The sequence below is a fragment of the Lampris incognitus genome, chromosome 19, assembly GCF_029633865.1.
Source record: "Lampris incognitus isolate fLamInc1 chromosome 19, fLamInc1.hap2, whole genome shotgun sequence".
Taxonomy (NCBI): Eukaryota; Metazoa; Chordata; class Actinopteri; order Lampriformes; family Lampridae; genus Lampris; species Lampris incognitus.
In genome coordinates this window covers 39225093-39245249 of record NC_079229.1, presented here as the reverse complement: position 1 = coordinate 39245249, position 20157 = coordinate 39225093, and the positions used below count along the sequence as shown (strand labels likewise).

The 20157-nt window shown below is 48.8% G+C and overlaps 1 protein-coding gene across 1 annotated transcript in view; it reads left to right on the top strand.

Annotated features, from left to right (window-relative positions):
- The window catches only part of zbtb14 (zinc finger and BTB domain containing 14), a 51570-nt gene extending 31688 nt beyond the window's left edge, over window positions 1-19882 (top strand). The window contains exons 7-10 of the mRNA XM_056299448.1: window positions 4519-4604; window positions 9177-9316; window positions 11926-12021; window positions 17099-19882. Coding sequence (XP_056155423.1) covers window positions 4519-4604; window positions 9177-9316; window positions 11926-12021; window positions 17099-17248 — 472 coding nt within the window. The 3' untranslated portion in view covers window positions 17249-19882. The remainder of the gene's footprint in view (window positions 1-4518; window positions 4605-9176; window positions 9317-11925; window positions 12022-17098) is intronic.
- Window positions 19883-20157: the final 275 nt, after the last annotated feature.

Genomic DNA, 20157 nt, shown 5'->3' with positions numbered 1-20157 from the left:
AAACTGTGGAGCGTCCGGGTGGCATGGTGATCTATTCTGTTGCCTACCAACAATGGGATCGGTTGTTCGAATCCCCGTGTTACCTCTGGCTTGGTCGGGCGTCCCTACAGACACAAGTGGCCATGTCTGCGGGTGGGAAGCCGGATGTGGGTATGTGTCCTGGTCGTTGCACTCACGCCTCCTCTGGTTGGTCAGGGCGCCTGTTCAGGGGGGAGGGGGAACTGGGGGAAATAGCGTGATCCTCCCACGTGCTACATCCCCCTGGTGAAACTCCGCACTGTCAGGTGAAAAGAAGCGGCTGGTGACTCCATATGTATCAGAGGAGACATGTGGTAGTCTGCAGCCCTCCCCGGATAAGCAGAGGGGGTGGAGCAGCGACTGGGACGGCTCGGAAGAGTGGGGTAATCGGCCAAGTACAATTGGGGAGAAAAGGGGGGGGGTCTAAAAAAAATCCCAAAAAAACCTCAAACTGTTTTTTTCCCTCTTCACATTATCCAAAATTCAATTCTTTTACAAAACGACATCCTGTAGTCATATCACATTAAAATGTGATGGAAAGATTTATATTGTTTGTTGGTGAAAGATCTAAAACAACACTGACTAAGGTGGTGATCAGTAAAACCAAGTGGAAACATGTTGCTCCTGACTGAGCTGGTGTGAAGGTGTCTGGTGATGTACAGCCTGGCAGCACTCACCCTGTCCCCTGTCTAGCCTGGCAGCACTGACACTGACCCTGTCCCCTGTCTAGCCTGGCAGCACTGATACTGACCCTGTCCCCTGTCTAGCCTGGCAGCACTGACACTGACCCTGTCCCCTGTCTAGCCTGGCAGCACTGACCCTGTCCCCTGTCTAGCCTGGCAGCACTGATACTGACCCTGTCCCCTGTCTAGCCTGGCAGCACTGATACTGACCCTGTCCCCTGTCTAGCCTGGCAGCACTGATACTGACCCTGTCCCCTGTCTAGCCTGGCAGCACTGACACTGACCCTGTCCCCTGTCTAGCCTGGCAGCAATGATACAGACCCTGTCCCGTCTAGCCTGGCAGCACGGACACTGACCCTGTCCCGTCTAGCCTGGCAGCACTGACACTGACCCTGTCCCCTGTCTAGCCTGGCAGCACTGACCCTGTCCCCTGTCTAGCCTGGCAGCACTCACCCTGTCCCCTGTCTAGCCTGGCAGCACGGACACTGACCCTGTTCCCTGTCTAGCCTGGCAGCACTGACACTGACCCTGTCCCCTGTCTAGCCTGGCAGCACGGACACTGACCCTGTCTAGCCTGGCAGCACTGACACTCACCCTGTCCCCTGTCTAGCCTGGCAGCACTCACCCTGTCCCCTGTCTAGCCTGGCAGCACGGACACTGACCCTGTCCCCTGTCTAGCCTGGCAGCACTCACCCTGTTCCCTGTCTAGCCTGGCAGCACTCATCCTGTCCCCTGTCTAGCCTGGCAGCACGGACACTGACCCTGTCCCCTGTCTAGCCTGGCAGCACTCACCCTGTTCCCTGTCTAGCCTGGCAGCACTGGCACTCACCCTGTCCCCTGTCTAGCCTGGCAGCACTGACACTGACCCTGTCCCCTGTCTAGCCTGGCAGCACGGACACTGACCCTGTCCCCTGTCTAGCCTGGCAGCACTGACACTGACCCTGTCTAGCCTGGCAGCACGGACACTGACCCTGTCCCCTGTCTAGCCTGGCAGCACTGACACTGACCCTGTCTAGCCTGGCAGCACGGACACTGACCCTGTCCCCTGTCTAGCCTGGCAGCACTGACACTCACCCTGTTCCCTGTCTAGCCTGGCAGTACGGACACTGACCCTGTCCCCTGTCTAGCCTGGCAGCACTGACACTCACCCTGTCCCCTGTCTAGCCTGGCAGCACTGACACTGGCCCTGTCCCCTGTCTAGCCTGGCAGCACTGACACTGGCCCTGTCCCCTGTCTAGCCTGGCAGCACTGACACTGGCCCTGTCCCCTGTCTAGCCTGGCAGCACGGACACTGACCCTGTCCCCTGTCTAGCCTGGCAGCACTGATCCTGTCCCGTCTAGCCTGGCAGCACTGATACTGACCCTGTTCCCTGTCTAGCCTGGCAGCACTGACACTGACCCTGTCCCCTGTCTAGCCTGGCAGCACTGACCCTGTCCCCTGTCTAGCCTGGCAGCACTGACCCTGTCCCCTGTCTAGCCTGGCAGTCCTGATACTGACCCTGTTCCCTGTCTAGCCTGGCAGCACTGACCCTGTCCCCTGTCTAGCCTGGCAGCACTGACCCTGTCCCATGTCTAGCCTGGCAGCACTGATACTGACCCTGTCCCCTGTCTAGCCTGGCAGCACTGACCCTGTCCCGTCTAGCCTGGCAGCACTGATACTGACCCTGTCCCCTGTCTAGCCTGGCAGCACTGACCCTGTCCCCTGTCTAGCCTGGCAGCACTGACCCTGTCCCCTGTCTAGCCTGGCAGCACTGACACTGACCCTGTCCCCTGTCTAGCCTGGCAGCACTGACCCTGTCCCCTGTCTAGCCTGGCAGCACGGACACTGACCCTGTTCCCTGTCTAGCCTGGCAGCACTGACCCTGTCCCCTGTCTAGCCTGGCAGCACTGATACTGACCCTGTTCCCTGTCTAGCCTGGCAGCACTGATACTGACCCTGTTCCCTGTCTAGCCTGGCAGCACTGATACTGACCCTGTTCCCTGTCTAGCCTGGCAGCACTGACACTGACCCTGTCCCCTGTCTAGCCTGGCAGCACTGACCCTGTCCCCTGTCTAGCCTGGCAGCACTGATACTGACCCTGTCCCCTGTCTAGCCTGGCAGCACTGACACTGACCCTGTTCCCTGTCTAGCCTGGCAGCACTGACCCTGTTCCCTGTCTAGCCTGGCAGCACTGACACTGACCCTGTCCCCTGTCTAGCCTGGCAGCACTGATACTGACCCTGTCCCGTCTAGCCTGGCAGCACTGACCCTGTTCCCTGTCTAGCCTGGCAGCACGGACACTGACCCTGTTCCCTGTCTAGCCTGGCAGCACTGACCCTGTCCCCTGTCTAGCCTGGCAGCACTGATACTGACCCTGTTCCCTGTCTAGCCTGGCAGCACTGACACTGACCCTGTTCCCTGTCTAGCCTGGCAGCACTGACCCTGTCCCCTGTCTAGCCTGGCAGCACTGACACTGACCCTGTCCCCTGTCTAGCCTGGCAGCACTGATACTGACCCTGTCCCCTGTCTAGCCTGGCAGCACTGACCCTGTCCCCTGTCTAGCCTGGCAGCACGGACACTGACCCTGTCCCCTGTCTAGCCTGGCAGCACTGACCCTGTCCCCTGTCTAGCCTGGCAGCACTGATACTGACCCTGTCCCCTGTCTAGCCTGGCAGCACTGACCCTGTCCCCTGTCTAGCCTGGCAGCACTGATACTGACCCTGTTCCCTGTCTAGCCTGGCAGCACTGACCCTGTCCCCTGTCTAGCCTGGCAGCACTGACCCTGTCCCCTGTCTAGCCTGGCAGCACTGATACTGACCCTGTCCCCTGTCTAGCCTGGCAGCACTGACCCTGTCCCCTGTCTAGCCTGGCAGCACGGACACTGACCCTGTCCCCTGTCTAGCCTGGCAGCACTGATACTGACCCTGTCCCCTGTCTAGCCTGGCAGCACTGGCACTGACCCTGTCCCCTGTCTAGCCTGGCAGCACTGACCCTGTCCCCTGTCTAGCCTGGCAGCACTGACCCTGTCCCCTGTCTAGCCTGGCAGCACTGACCCTGTCCCCTGTCTAGCCTGGCAGCACCTGACCCTGTCCCCTGAAACCTTTACCCATGTGTCCTGTCTGCTGTCTGATATTTTATTCTCCAAGCATCAATTAAATCAAATTGTGACAATATCCTGGATAAAGTGATGGAAGATCGTAATGTGGTTCCTCACTTGTCTTGTCCTGTTGTCAGTGAGAGCCAGGAGGGGGATGATAACATCATCCTCCTCCTGGCTCTCGGTGACAGGCAGGTCCCCTGCCGCCTTCTCTCCGTCACTGTGACTCCTGCCCGGGCTCAGCTGCAGCAGCTGCCAGGGAGGTTACACAGACAGCAACGCCCCCAACGCCACGCAACCGGGTCCCTCTGATCCATTTACTACGTCATCTACAGCCATTTTATCTTTCTCCGCAGTTCAGGAGACTCCAGGTGTACATGTTGTGGGGTTTCTCTTGTTTCCCCACAGCCATCGGCCTCACTACTCGCCCCTGCTTCAGCTGCCTGGTTGGCAGCTTCCGTATACTCCGCTTTCCGCTCTCTATATGTCTCACGTAGGTCCCATGCACTCAAACCCTTCATACTACTACTGCGAATGGAAGACAGAGATGAAGTCCTGCAGACTAGAAATACATGGATCTGGACATCAAGATGTAGGACAGCAGGTGTATCTCTGGGTAGAAACTGATAGGAGGAAAGGAAAGAAAGCTCACTGCCTCACACATAACCCGAGAAGATACCTCCCAAAAACGTCCCAGAAAACTTACTTTTAAATCTCTTCCTTACTTTCTTCTCTGACAGGAAACACGAGAAGCTCCATTCAGCCGAACGACCATTTGCTTGTGAGATCTGCAGCAAAGCTTTCACCACACACGCTCACCTCAAAGGTACACACATACCTTTTTTTTTTAATAATTTATTTCTGATTTTTCCCTTTTTCTCCCAATTTAGTGGCCAATCGATCCCTATTTTAGTTCAATCACCCACCCTCGTACCGCATGCGTTCGCCAACTGCATCTCTCCGGCCGGCAGTCTGGAAGGAGACGCCTCCCACACGTACCTTTTTTATCAAGTTTATTGTCGATGGAATTTTAAACAAGTAAACAAAATATGCACAGGACATGTGTAGACTGCACAACAGATATGTCAAGTGTACATCCATGATAGAGGAGTACATCATGTGACCTTGTCCCAGCCACCCCTCACCCCTTCCAGCCCCATCTACAAGCCGGAACTGCGTATATATATATATATATATATATATATATATATATATACATACATATAAAAGGTACTTCGTCCATGCAGTAATGTAGGAAGGTGCTGGAAGTCGGGTTTTATATTTAGAAAAAATAAACAAGTAAATAAATAAAAGGGGGATTTAGAAATTGATAAATAGTTATATTAGTGTGAGAACTCAATAGAGACAAAAGAAAAGAGAGTGAGGGAATAAGTCTTCAGTATGACTGAAGGTTAGGAAAGTATCTCAGGTAAGGTACCACACCTTTTGGAAGTTTTTGAGTTACAAATTGAGTAGCGGATCTTGTCGAGGTTAAGAGGACATAATGTCCCTCAGCCAGTGAGCGTAGGTAGGCGGGGAAGCGTCCCTCCATCTTAGTAATACTGCATGTCTGGCCGGAGGTGAAGGAAAGTGTGGGGCATTTGATTGGAGTCAGGCGCACGTCATCCTCTCCAGTGGTGCAAAAACGGCAACCAGAGGGTTGGGTTCTAGGTCAGAATTGAGGATTAGGGATAAGGTTTGGAAAACGTCCTTCCAGTACTTTTCCAGGCAAGGACATGTCCAGAGCATGTGGATAAGGGGAGCCTCACCTCTCCTACAGCAGGGATTCACATCTGGGTTTATACGAGATAGCAACTGACAGTCACTAAGCCCCGGGACTGAGGCAGAGGGGTTTCTCAGCTGCAGCACCCACAACTGAGCAGCCCTATTTAGGGTCCGCTCTGCTGGGAGGGGGCTAGAAAAGGTGCCCTACACATAGTCTGCCTCATACCTCCTGTCTGGACCACTGCATCCAGAGGGATCACCGCCATGTGGTCAGAAACAGAAACTCGTATATGTTGAAGCCTGGAACATATGAACCCTCATGAACGATCAATCCAGCAATCGACCCGAATGGCGTACTGTCATCATCGCCTGAGAGCTGAGAAGAGATTGATATTGCCACACTCTCTGAAACCCGAATGGCCGACCAAGTGAACCATATCCAGATTGGTTTATTTGTTCATAGTTCCTTAAAAAGAACCCTCCTCCCCCCTTTTTTCATGGTGTATTTGCATACAATTATCAATTTCATACTTACTCCAACGTAATTCTTCTCCCCTTAGAGCCCCCCATTTCCGTACTTCCTGATCTCAGTTTAGTATATGCTACCAAGAGTCCATAATATGGAATTCTCTGCCTTTATATTTTTTGAAATTTTCTTCACAGCAGTTTAAGAGTCCTGAAATCACTTCTCCGAACCAACAAATACTTTCCATATGGTCCGCCCGTATAAGCTAGATCCAACCAATGTTTTTCTTTGTCAACCAAGTCTAAAGGCCTGTTATGAATATCACTTGTTTTTCTTTTTTATATAGATGTGTTTATTTTCACCTTTATCTTTCTTGTCTTATGAAAACTCCAAGCCAACTCTGTTAATGATAGTGTTTCTATCATGTATCATGAATGAGTGTTCTTGAGGTGTGTGTGTGTGTGTCTTGTGACTGTGACTGATTCATTGTCCTGCTATAACATGGGTGTTTATGGGATGCATGGTTGTCTGGTGCTGTGCTGAACTGTGTCTCCATTTTTTGCTGTGTCTGCAATTATTTATACATACAAACTAGGATAGCTAGCTTCCTAGCTGTTAAACAAGTAGTACTTGGTGTGTCATCAGGACAGAGGAAGGAAGACAAGGAGACTTGGTGGTGGAATGAGGAAGTACGGCAAAGTATACAGAGGAAGAGCTTGGCAAAGAAGAAGTGGGATAGTCATAAAGATGAAGAAAGTAGACAGGAGTACAAGGAGACAGCGTAAAGTGAAGAGAGAGGTGGCAAAGGAAAAGGTGTATGGCAGGTTAGACACTAAGGAAGGAGAAAAGGACTTGTACCGAGCAGCTAGACAGAGGGACCGAGCTGGGAAAGATGTGTAGCAGGTTAGGGTGATGAAGGATAGAGATGGAAATGTGCTGACAAGTGAGGAGAGTGTGTTGAGAAGGTGGATGGAATACTTTGAGGGGCTGATGAATGAAGAAAATGAGGGAGAGAGAAGGTTGGATGATGTGGGGATAGGGAATCAGGAAGTGTGGTGGATTGTCAAGGAGGAAGTGAGGGCAGCTATGAAGAGGATGAAGAGTGGAAAGGCAGTTGGTCCTGATGACATACCTGTGGAAGCATGGAGGTGTTTAGGAGAGATGGCAGTGGAGTTTTTAACTAGATTGTTTAACACAATCTTGGAAAGTGAGAGGATGCCTGAGGAGTGGAGAAGAAGCATACTGGTACCGATTTTCAAGAACAAGGGTGATGTGCAGAACTGTAGCAACTACAGAGGTATAAAGTTGATCAGCCACAGCATGAAGATATGGGAAAGAGTAATAGAAGCTAGGTTAAGAGGAGAGGTGATGATCAGCGAGCAGCAGTATGGGTTCATGCCATGAAAGAGCACCACAGATGTGATGTTTGCTTTGAGAATGTTGATGGAGAAGTATAGAGAAGGCCAGAAGGAGTTACATTGTGTCTTTGTGGATTTAGAGAAAGCATATGACAGGGTGCCGAGAGAGGAGGTGTGGTATGAGGAAGTCGGGAGTAGCAGAGAAGGATGTAGGAGTGGTGCAGGATATGTATGAGGGAGGTGTGACAGTGGTGAGGTGTGTGGTTGGAATGACAGATGGGTTCAAGGTGGAGGTGGGATTACATCAAGGATCGGCTCTGAGCCCTTTCTTGTTTGCAATGGTGATGGACAGGTTGACGGACAAGATCAGGCAGGAGTCTCCATGGACGATGATGTTCGCGGATGACATAGTGATCTGTAGCGAGAGTAGGGTGCAGGTGGAGGAGAGCCTGGAGAGGTGGAGGTATGCACTGGAGAGAAGAGGAATGAAAGTCAGGAGGAGCAAGATGGAATACATATGCGTGAACGAGAGGGAGGACAGTGGAATGGTGAGGATGCAAGGAGTGGAGGTGACAAAGACATATGAGTTTAAATACTTGGGGTCAACTGTCCAAAGTAACGGGGAGTGCAGGAGAGAGGTGAAGAAGAGCGTGCAGACAGGGTGGAGTGGGTGGAGAAGAGAGTCAGGAGTGATGTGTGACAGAAGGGTACCAGCAAGAGTTAAAGGGAAGGTTTACCAGATGGTAGTGTGACCAGCTATGTTGTATGGTTTGGAGACAGTGGCACTGATGAAAAGACAGGAGGTGGAGCTGGAGGTGGCAGAGGTGAAGATGATAAGATTTTCACTGGGAGTGATGAAGAAGGACAGGATTAGGAAGGAGTATATTAGAGGGACAGCTCAGGTTGGACGGTTTGGAGACAAAGCAAGAGAGACAAGATTGAGATGGTGTGGACATGTGTGGAGGAGAGATGCTGGGTATACTGGGAGAAGGATGCTGAATATGGAGCTGCCAGGGAAGAGGAGAAGAGGAAGGACAAAGAGGAGGTTTATGGATGTGGTGAGGGAGGACATGCAGGTGGCTGGTGTGACAGAGGAAGATGCAGAAGACAGGAAGAGATGGAAACGGATGAGCCGCTGTGGCGCCCCCTAACGGGAGCAGCCGAATGTTGTAGTAGTAGTAGTAGCTAGGTTGAACTTTTCAGAAGATTGTTCAAATGATGTACAACTGTTATTGATGAAAATATCTTTAAAGCACTTCGATACCCCTTCGGTGAGATTCTTGAAATGCAGAATCAAGATAAGAAGTTTTGAAGAAATGGTTGGATAGAATACGACCTGAGAGAGAAAAACCGTTAAAACCCAAGTGTTTTCTGAAGATTAGATCAGATTAGATTGTTTTATTAGCCACACGACCAAGGCCTGTAGAATTTGTTTTCGGTACACATTAAACTCTGCAGCATCACACATTCACACCTGTACTTACAGCTGTCCACTTTTGACTGGATCACTCAAGACGCATGTTAATGCCAGGTGTAAACAGCCTCACTGATACACATGGACCCTCTAACAGTTCCAACATGGTGCCACAGTACATACGCAAGACACACATGGTATACAGACAACAGTACTTCTTAAAGGTACACAAAAGTAAACTCAAGACGTGTGTGGAGACAGATTGTGATGCCAGGTGTGAAGTGATGTTCTGAGAGCTGTCCACTTGTGATTGGATCACCAGCCTCAGGATGTTCTATGTTGGTATTGTTGGAGGTCCATGTGTATCAGTCAGTATGTGCTGTAGTAGTGTGTGTGTACTGGTGTGTATTAGTTGTGTGTTTGTGGTTGTTGCAGAACATCTAAAGATCCATACCGGCTTCAAACCATACCGCTGTGATGTCTGTGGGAAGTCTTTCATCAGAGCACCGGACCTGAAGAAACATGAACGTGTCCACAGTAATGAGCGGCCCTTTGCCTGTCAGATGTGTGACAAGGTGTGTACCTGACCAACCTGTCTGTCTGTCTGCCTGCTTCTGTATCAACCTGTCTGTCTGCCTACATCTGTATCAACCTACCTGTCTCCCTGTGTCTGCATCAACCTGTCTGTCTGCCTACATTTGTGTCAACCTGTCTGTCTGCCTACATCTGTATCAACCTGCCTGTCTGCCCGTGTCTGCATCAACCTGTCTGTCTGCCTACATCTTTATCAACCTGTCCGCCTGTGTCGGTATCAACCTGTCTGTGTGCATCAACCTGCCTGTCTGCCTACAGCTGTCAACCTGTCTGCCTGTGTCGGTATCAACCTGTCTGTCTGCCTACATATATGTCAAACTGTCTGCCTGCCTGCATCTGTATCAACCTGTCTGTCTGAAAATTCAGTTCATGTCATGGTATTTCTCGATGATAATCATATCATATTGCGATTTACAAGAAAAAATCTGAATCCTGTTTTGAGCCTTGTTGAAATAATGGTGACGAGATTTTAACCTGAGATAACTCCGAAATAATAATAATGTTATTTATATAGCACTTTTCTAAAACAATGTTACAAAGTGCTTCACACAAAAAAAAACAGACAAGGCAAAAATAAGAATAAGACCAAATAAGAGTAAAAATAAAAACAGTAACAGTAGAACGGTATGCACACTAGAGCTGTGAACTCTCTCGCACCACCAAAACTCAAGAAGTAAACGCAGAGGGACCCAAGACCCCTGACAAGGAGCAGAGGTTCAGCGAAAACAAAGAACAAAAGAAACCCAGACAACCAAGGTAAAGAACAAAACCCAGACAGCCAAGGTAAAGAAACCCAGACAACCAAGGTAAAGAACGAAACCCAGACAACCACCAAGGTAAAGAAAACCCAGACAACAAAGGTAAAGAAAGAAACCCAGACAACCAAGGTAAAGAACGAAACCCAGACAACCAAGGTAAAGAACGAAACTCAGACAACCAAGGTAAAGAACGAAACTCAGACAACCAAGGTAAAGAACGAAACCCAGACAACCACCAAGGTAAAGAACGAAACCCAGACAACCAAGGTAAAGAACGAAACCCAGACAACCACCAAGGTAAAGAACGAAACCCAGACAACCACCAAGGTAAAGAACGAAACTCAGACAACCAAGGTAAAGAACGAAACCCAGACAACCACCAAAGTAAAGAACGAAACCCAGACAACCAAGGTAAAGAACGAAACTCAGACAACCAAGGTAAAGAACGAAACTCAGACATCCAAGGTAATAAAGAACGAAACCCAGACAACCAAGGTAAAGAACGAAACTCAGACAACCAAGGTAATAAAGAACGAAACCTGGACAACCACCAAGGTAAAGAATGAAACCCAGACGACCAAGGTAAAGAACAAAACCGTTCAGCTGAGCAGAAAAGCATGCTAACGTCTGAAGCTAATGACGCTACAGCATCATTCCAAACCAGCCTGGATTGCATTAGCAAGCAGATTCAAGTCTTGAGAAATGAACTGAGAACAGACCTGAAATCGGTCAAGGACGAAATCACAGCCCAAATGAGAAACGAACTGACAAAATTCAAAGAAGACATTGATCACAAATTTGCAAAAAATAACTACAGAGATAAGACAACAGAGAGAGAAGGTGGACGCCACTTTAACTCACATGGAAGAAGTCAAACACGTGGAACAGCGAAGCTAGCTGTGCACTGCAGGGACTACTGACGGAGCAGAAAGTTGTGATGGACAAACTACATGATTTGGAAGCGAGGTCCAGAAGGGAGAACCTATGGATATATGGCATACAGGAGGACGCCAAGTCAAGCTGTTTATGGACAAATGGCTCACAATAAACCTTGACCTCCAGATACAACACGCCCACAGAGCTTTGGCACCAAAACCTAAAGCAGGACAACCTCCTAGATCAATTGTCATCAACTTTCAGCAATTTACTGTGAAGGAGATGGCATTGAAAAAGCGTGGGAGAAGAAAACAGTTACTCAGTGGAAATAGGATTTACTTCGACCATGATTACTCTGCAAGGACGCTGCGATAACATAAAGCGTACACAGACATCAAGAAGATCCTTATGACAGAAGGCATACGCTTCCAGAAGCCCCTCAATAAGCTGCACATACACTGGGACAACAGAGTAAAAACTTCCAGCAGTGCAGAAGTCTTCGCTCTCGCTCCTTAAACAGACTCAAACTAAGTGAAGTGACTTTGCTTGTCTTCATGAAGTCTGAAACCCACTCTTTGCTGCTTGTGGCTTTAATTTTGGCTGATTGAGCTGCTTGCTTCCATTGAGTGCGGAAAGGTTTGAACCCGCAAACTGCTTCTTGCAGTTACATTTATATCTGAATTTTTACTCAGCAAGAAAAACACTGAAATTGAACATCACACCGTTTGACTGAACGTCGGAGTTTAGTTTCCAATAAGGTGCAACTGTCGTTGAGCTGGATGTAATGATTTATTTTGATTTTAAATTTCACCTTTTTGTTGCATCATTCGAAAAGAAATGTTTGAATCATTTAAATTTCAATCCAAATAACTCATTCAGAAATGAAAACCAATTGGAGTTGTGGGATATTTGTATGTTCATCTGTCCTTTTATACTCCCGTTCTTCTCTCCATCAGGCTTTTAAACACAAATCTCATCTGAAAGACCACGAGAGAAGACACCGCGGAGAGAAACCATTTGTCTGCTCTTCCTGCACCAAGGCCTTCGCCAAGGTACTGTTACTACTACTACTACTACTGTAGTACTACTACTTCTACTACTACTACTGTACCACTATAGCCCACTACTACTACTGTAATGCAACTACTACTGCTTCTACTACAGTACTACAACTTCTACCACTACTACGGTAGTAGTAGGGGCTTGTCAGTGATCAGCGTGCAGTCTTGGTTTCTTTTTTTTGGTTTCATTGCAGGTTCATCATAACATAGGTCATCTGCAGGTGAAGCTGATGGAGGTGTACTGGCTGTAGTGAAGTGCATGTTGCAGAGCTTTGAAGTCTCTTACTTTTGACGGTTTTCTATCAGCCACCTTTGCTCAAAACATCGCTACCCCACGATGACTAATCTGGCTACAGCCAGACTTCTGTTTGGTTTAACACAGAGGTTTGGCAATGTGATATAATGTGACGACTGGACCACTTCTTTAGCTTAGCAAACGTTGTGGCTCAGCAGTGCTGTATGCACACCAACATGACTGGAAAAAAACATCCACAACATGAACGATGTTAAAAAAACTTCCCAGTCAAAGTTTTTTCTATGGTTCATATTAAATGTGTAGTCATATTCCTATTCATGTAAATTAACCATCCATCCATCCATTATCCAAGCCGCTTATCCAAATTCGGGTCGCGGGATGCTGGAGCCTATCCCAGCAGTCATTGGGCGACAGGCGCGGAGACACCCTGGACAGGCCGCCAGTTCATCACAGAGTTGACACATTCACACCTAGTTTCACACTTCATACACCTTCGTCACCGCTACTCCTTGCATCCTCACCATTCCACTGTCCTCCCTCTCATTCACGCATATGTATTCCATCTTGCTCCTACTGACTTTCATTCCTCTTCTCTCCAGTGCATACCTCCACCTCTCCAGGCTCTCCTCCACCTGCACCCTACTCTCGCTACAGATCAAAATGTCATCCACAAACATCATAGTCCATGGAGACTCCTGCCTGATCTTGTCCGTCAACATGTCCATCACCACTGCAAACAAGAAAGGGCTCAGAGCCGATCCTTGATGTAATCCCACCTCCACCTTGAACCCATCTGTCATTCCAACCACACACCTCACCACTGTCACACTGCCCTCATACATATCCTGCACCACTCCTACAAACCTCTCTGTAACTCCCGACTTCCTCATACAATACCAAACCTCCTCTCTCGGCAACCTGTCATATGCTTTCTCTAAATCCACAAAGACACATATAACTCCTTCTGGCCTTCTCTATACTTCTCAATCAACATCGCATCTGTAGTGCTCTTTCATGGCATGAAACCATACTGCTGCTGCTGATCATCACCTCTCCTCTTGAGATCCTGTCCATGAATATCACAAACAGAATCAGAGACAAGAGACAACCTTGGCGAACTCTGACAACCACTGAAAACGTATTTGACTTTGTGCCGAGAATGCGGACACAGCTCTCACTTTAGTTACACAAGGACCGGATGATTTGTAGCAACTGCTCCGGTACCCCATACTCCCATAGTACCCCCCCCCCCACAGAGTGCCCCGGGGGTACATTGTCTTAAGCCTCCTCCAAGTCCACAAAACATATGTAGACTGGCTGTTCAAAATCCCATGCCTCCCTCAGCACATCAGCAAGGGTAAAGAGTTTGTCCATTGTTCCACGGCCAGGACAGAATCCGCATTGTTCCTCCTGGATCTGAGGTTCGACAATCAGTCGGAGCCTCCTTTCCAGCACCCTCGAGTAGACTTTCCCAGAGAGGCTGAGCAATGTGATGCCCCGATATTTGGAGCACATCCTCTAGTCCCTTTTTTAAAGTATGGGAATCACTACCCCAGTCTGTCACTCCACAGTTACTGTCCCCGACCTCCATACGACACTGAAGAGGTGTGTCAGCCAAGACAGCCCAACAATGTCCAGAGCCTTCAGCATCTCAGGACGACTCTCATCCACACCCAGTGCCTTGCCACCGAGGAGCTGCTTAACTACCTCAAGAGACCTCTGTCAGGGATCTGGGTGGGGCTTCCCCCGAGTCTTCAGACTCTACCTCCTCCACTGAGGACGTGTTAGCTGGGTTCAGGAGCTCCTCAGAGTGTTCTTTTCACCGCCTGACAACATCCCCAGTCCGGGTCAACAGTTCCCCTCCCCAGCTGAACACAGCCTGAGTCAAGCCCTGCTTCCCCTCCCTGAGTTGCTGTCTGATTTGCCAGAACTTCCTTGAGGCCAACCAAAAGTCCTCCTCCATAGCCTCGCTGAACTCCTCCCCCACCCGAGTTTTTGCTTCCGCGATTGCCGAAACTGCAGCCGTTCTGGCCTCCAGGTACCTGTCTGCTGCTTTAGGAGAGTCTTGGGCCAACCAAGCCCAAAAAGTCTCCTTCTTCAGCCTGACGGCTTCCCTCTGCCAGTGTCCACCAGCGGGTCCTTAGGTTGCCACCTCGACAGACACCGACCTTACAACCACAGCTCCTACCTGCTGCATCTGCAATAGATGCTTTGAACATGGCCCACTCAGACTCCATGTCCTCAGCCTCCCTTGGGATACGTGAGAACTTTTTCCGGAGGTGGGAGTTGAAGACCTCATGGACAGGGGCCTCCACCAGACGTTCCCAGTTCACCCTCACTACACATTTGGGTTTGCCAGGTCTGTTCAGAAGCCTTCCCCGCCATCTGATCCAACTCACCACCAGGTGGTGATCAGTTGACAGCTGTGCTCCTCTCTTCACCTGACTGTCCACAACATTGATCTTTGGCCTAAGGTGTTTTGGTGCCAAGTACACTTCTGAACTATCTTATGTTCGAACATGGTATTTGTTATGGCCAATCCATGACTCGCATAGAAGTCCAATAACAAGGCACTGCTCGGGTTCCGATCAGGGAGGCCGTTCCTCCCAATCACGCCCCTCCAGGTTTCTCCATTGTTGCCCACGTGATTGTTGAAGTCCCCCAGCAGAACTATAGAGTCCCCAGGCGGAACCCTATCCAGGACACCACCCAGAGACTCCAAGAAGGCCAGATACTCCAAACTGCTATTCAGTGCATAAGCACACACAACAGTCAGAGCCTTCCCCCCAGCAACTCGCAGTCGTATAGAGGCGACCCTCTCATTACCCGGGGAGAACTGCAACACGGCGGTGCTCAACCGGGGACTTCTGAGTATCCCCACATCCACCCGACGCCTGTCAAGTTGGCCAACTCTGGAAAAGTAAAGAGACCAGCCCCTCTCCAGGAATTTGGTACCAGAGCCCATGCTATGTGTAGAGGTGAGCGCAACTATATCTAGTTGGTACTGCTCCACCTCCCGCACCAGCTCAGGCCCCTTCCCTGCCAGAGAGGTGACATTCCACGTCCCGAGGACCAATTTGCGATGCCGGAAATTGGCACGCCCCAGTCCGTGCCTTTGCTTGCCACTCGGCCTGACTTGTACCCTACCTCAATGCTCATCGCCACTTGAGATGGGTCCACGGGGTGGTGGCTCCATGTTGTTTTTTTCAGGCTGGGCCCGACCAGGCCCCATGAGCCAAGGCCCGGCCAACAGACACTCACCAGTGAGCTCCCTTCCCAGGTCTGGCTCGAGGAGAGGGCCCTGGTTTCCCCTTTCCAGGTGAGGTGCTGTAGCTCTGCTGGTGTAATTTCATTTGGTGGTTTCAGTTGTTATAAAAAGTATAGTAAAATACAGTTGCATAAGGGGTGGGGATACCTACAGTCAGTTTAGACTGAAGATGTCACTTAGTTGTGACATCAGTAGTAGTTGGGGCGGCATGGTGGCGCAGTGGTTAGCGTGGTCGCCTCACAGCAAGAAGGTCCTGGTTTCGAGCCCCGGGAACCTTGGGGATCGTCCTCTGTGTGGAGTTTGCATGTTCTCCCCGTGTCTGCATGGGTTTCCTCCGGGTGCTCCGGTTTCCTCCTACAGTCCAAAGACATGTAGGTCAGGTGAATTGGCCGTACTAAATTGTCCCTAGGTGTGAGTGTGTGGGCCCTGTGATGAACTGGTGGCCTGTCCAGGGTGTCGCCCTGCCTGCTGCCCAGTGATTGCTGGGATAGGCTCCAGCATCCCTGCGACCCTGAGAGCAGGATAAGCGGTTTGGATAATGGATGGATGTCACTTAGTTGAGTGATGAAACATATGTCAATAAACGTTTTATCCAGATGAGCTGATTCAACCTTCTTTGAGTTTCCTACCTGGATTATTGAGCATGCATCAAGCTAATCCTCTGCTGTGCCTTCTTGGTGGGGGAGTTGATGTTCAACTTCCACCTTAGGTCCTGGGTGATGATGGTGCCCAGGAAGTGGGAGGAATCCACAGGGTCAACTGGGGAGCCACACAGGGTGATGGGGGCAGGTGGGGCTAGGTACTTTCTTAAGTCCACAACCATCTCAACTGTCTTTCGAGCGTTGAGCTCCAAGTTGTTTTGGCTGCACCAGGACATCCGATAATCAATCTCCCACCTGTAGGCGGACTCATCCCCACAAGAGATGAGCCCAGTGAGGGAGTTGTCCTCAGCAAACTTCTTGAGCTTGACTAACTGGTGACTGGAGGCACAGCCGTTCGTGTACAGGGAGAAGAGTAGAGGGGAAAGCACAGCCTTGAGGGGAACCGGTGCTGATGGTCCAGGAGTCAGTAACATATTTTCCCAGCTTCACATACTGCTTCCTGTCATATAGGAAGTCTGTGGTCCACTTGCAAGTTGAGAAATGGACGTGCAGCTGGGAGAACTTGTCCTGCAGCAGATTCAGCTTTGATACTGATGATGATGAATGGATGAATCCAAATAAAATTCAGCAGTAAAATGAAAAATACTTTTTTGGGGAATCTCTTGTCATTCTATGAAGTGCTGGGGAAACGCTCGCTTTTTTTTCTCTTAATTAAAATTGATGAAAAACAACAATCAAATCCTCTGTAAGGCCATTTCCAGGCAGAAGAATGAACTTGCTGGTCTGGTTTGCTGGTTACAAACTATTTTCATCATTTATTCTGAATCCTGGTTCAAACCAAATATTAATTTCTGTCTTGATATCCTTAGAGTCAGATTAATGACCTTTATTTTTCTGTAGGTTTCTCTGTAGGTCTGATTTATTTCCTGTTTTGGTTTCCAGGCGTCAGACCTGAAGCGTCATGAGAACAACATGCACAGTGAGAGGAAGCAGCTTGCGTCTTCCAGCCTGCAGACGGAGACAGAGACGCTGCAGGCAGCCGCCATGGCAGCAGAGGCAGAACAGCAGCTGGAGACCATTGCCTGTTCCTAGCAGGAAGTGACCTGGCCCTGACCCTGTCTCTTACAGGATGGGCAGGGCTTTGTGACCTGAAACTGATCTCACCTCTGATCACTGGACAACAAATTTTTTGAAACGTTTTGCTTCCTGAAAAAAAATTAGAGATTATGATAGACAACGTCAAGCTGAACACAAAAATAATTTCAGGTTTGCTGTATCACGCAGGAATTTGGAGAAACATTAAAATAACTTTTATTGAATTTAACATGTTTAATCACATAATGATGCTGACACATTGTGTTAGTTCAGCTGAGCTTCAAATATTTTGCTGCTGATTTTGGTTTGTACTCAGCATCTGGTGCCTCGTGTCAGTGTCCAACAATAGTCGGCCAGCATTGATGGATTCCAGTTGCCCTGATGCCTCTTTTCCATGGTCCAATGTCCTGGTGAAACCTTTCACCATGTTCCTCACTGACTGACCAAGATCAGCAGGGAAGAAGTCCAAGTGTGATGCAGAACATGAATTTTCAATGACGTGTTGCACTTCATGGTGTTGTGTGTTTTAAGCATTTGTCAAGCAGCTCAGTGTAGTTTGGTGCTCTATAGTTGCCAAGAAAATTCTCAACAACATCCTTAAATGCCTTCCACGCTATTTTCTCTGCCCCACTAGCAGATCTTCTGACTCCCTGTCATTGATGACCTGATTTGTGGACCAACAAAAATGCCTTCCTTCGTCTTGGCATCAGTTATTCTTGGAAACGTCTGTCTCAAATAGTGAAATCCATCACTTCCTTTATTCACTGCTTTCACAAAAATGTTCATCAGTCCGAGTCTTATATGAAGAGGAGGCAGAAATATCTTTGTTGGGTGGACAAGTGGTTTATGCACCACACTTTTCTGCCCTGGAACGAAATGCTTATGGAGCGGCCAGTTCTTTTTAATGTGATGTGACTCTGTAGTACGACTATCCCATTCACACAGGAAACACCAGTACTTTGGATATCTGAGCTGCGCTCCTAGTAGCAGTGCCAATACTTTTACATCACCACACATGTTATTGTATGTTTCTTTCATGTGTTCCGCGTAGCTGCCAGTGGTTATTGAAGGGTGGACATTGCCATTGTGCAACAGGGCAGCTTTCAGTCTGAACTTTGACAGATCTATAAAAAGACGCCATTGTTTTGGGTCATGCACACAACCCAAAGCCATGAACAGTCCATCAATGTCAGTGCAGAAACAGAGGGTGTCAACCTGTGTAAAGAAGTTTGTCAAATGTTCTTGGCGGTTCTGCAAGATAGAAATGTTTGTACCTGGTGACAGCTAACTGCATCCTTGCAGTCTTGAACCAAGTAGTTCTGCTTTAGCTTTTGACAAATCTAAGTCCCTGACCAGGTCATTTAATCCTGGCTGTGTTATCAGACAAGGAAAACCAGGCATAAAGGGTTCAACATCTGGATCAGTGTCATTTTCCACATCTGGTTAATGCATTGTGGCATCTTCATCTGCCTCATCTAGGCTCCATGTCTCTGGTGGCTTCGGTACTGGCAAACTGTCATCATGTGACACTGGTCTCACGGCTGGAAGCAGGTTGGGGTATTCAGTAGATTTATCTTCAGTAGAGAAGCCAGATACACTGGCCAAACAGAAGTAACAGTCCGTCACCTGATCCTTCTGTTCTCGCCATATCATTGGGACTGCAAATGGCATTGACTTCCAAGTACCTCTGAGCCAAGCTCTCAGGTTGACTGCACATGTGAGAAGTCCAGGGTTTCTCTTGGTCACCAATGTTGCATCAGAAGTACAGTTCATAGGCTTTCTTAATAAGTGCAGTCATGGTGCGTCTTTGAGCCTTAAGCGTGTCCTCGCCACAGATGTAACAGGATGTACTGCATCTGCTGCAGCATTGTCGAGACATTTCTGCTGTATTAAATCTTCCTCAAGACAATAAATCCTGTTGTTAAGTACACTCACTCTGCTACTGCCTGAAGAACATGTGCACCAACATGCGTCCAAACAGCATCTGTACATGTATCAGCTTTAACAGCCTGTAGGCCAGCATCAAACCTGACTCAGCATGCCCAGGCTGCCTAAGACAACATCTGCAGAGCACCTACACTGAGTGCGAGCCCAGGCATGCTTGGACAGACCAAAACAGCTTGCTTTGTGGGTAATATACAAGTAGACTTACAATACGATGGGACATCACAAAAATAGGTTATATCTACAAAACGGTATGTGATAGGAAAATTTCAGGTGATTTTTGTGATCAGCAGCCAGAAAGCCATAAAATACACCCAGAAGTGTCCAGGGAGCACAATCTTGGTTGTCCAGTGGTAGGAGGTGCCTTGCTCTGTGCCGTTCCTAAGAGACACTCAACACCTGTGAGAAGCGGCGCTCTCACAAAATGAAGAAACATTTTAAACAAAACTTTGCCAGCACCGACATGAAGACACCACAGCGCCCCCTTCCTGTCTACCCTGGACATGTTCAGCAGCATGGTGTTACCATGGTGACCATGTACAGCGCTGTCGGTACAAGAACTGGAATTTCTTCCTGCTGTGGGAAAATTCCCTGCTAGAGTGGGGTGGTAAGATTCCCATTCAGAGAAATTTTCTCAATGATACTTTTCTTTCCTTCCTTCCATATTCTGAATAAAGAACACGTGATTTGTAGAACGATGTGTGTGTGTGAGATAGTGTATGGTATGTGTGTGTGTGTGATAGTGTATGGTATGTGTGTGTGTGTGAGATAGTGTATGGTATGTGTGTGTGTGTGAGATAGTGTATGGTATGTGTGTGTGTGTGAGATAGTGTATGGTATGTGTGTGTGTGTGAGATAGTGTATGGTATGTGTGTGTGTGAGATAGTGTATGGTATGTGTGTGTGTGTGAGATAGTGTATGGTATGTGTGTGTGTGAGATAGTGTATGGTATGTGTGTGTGT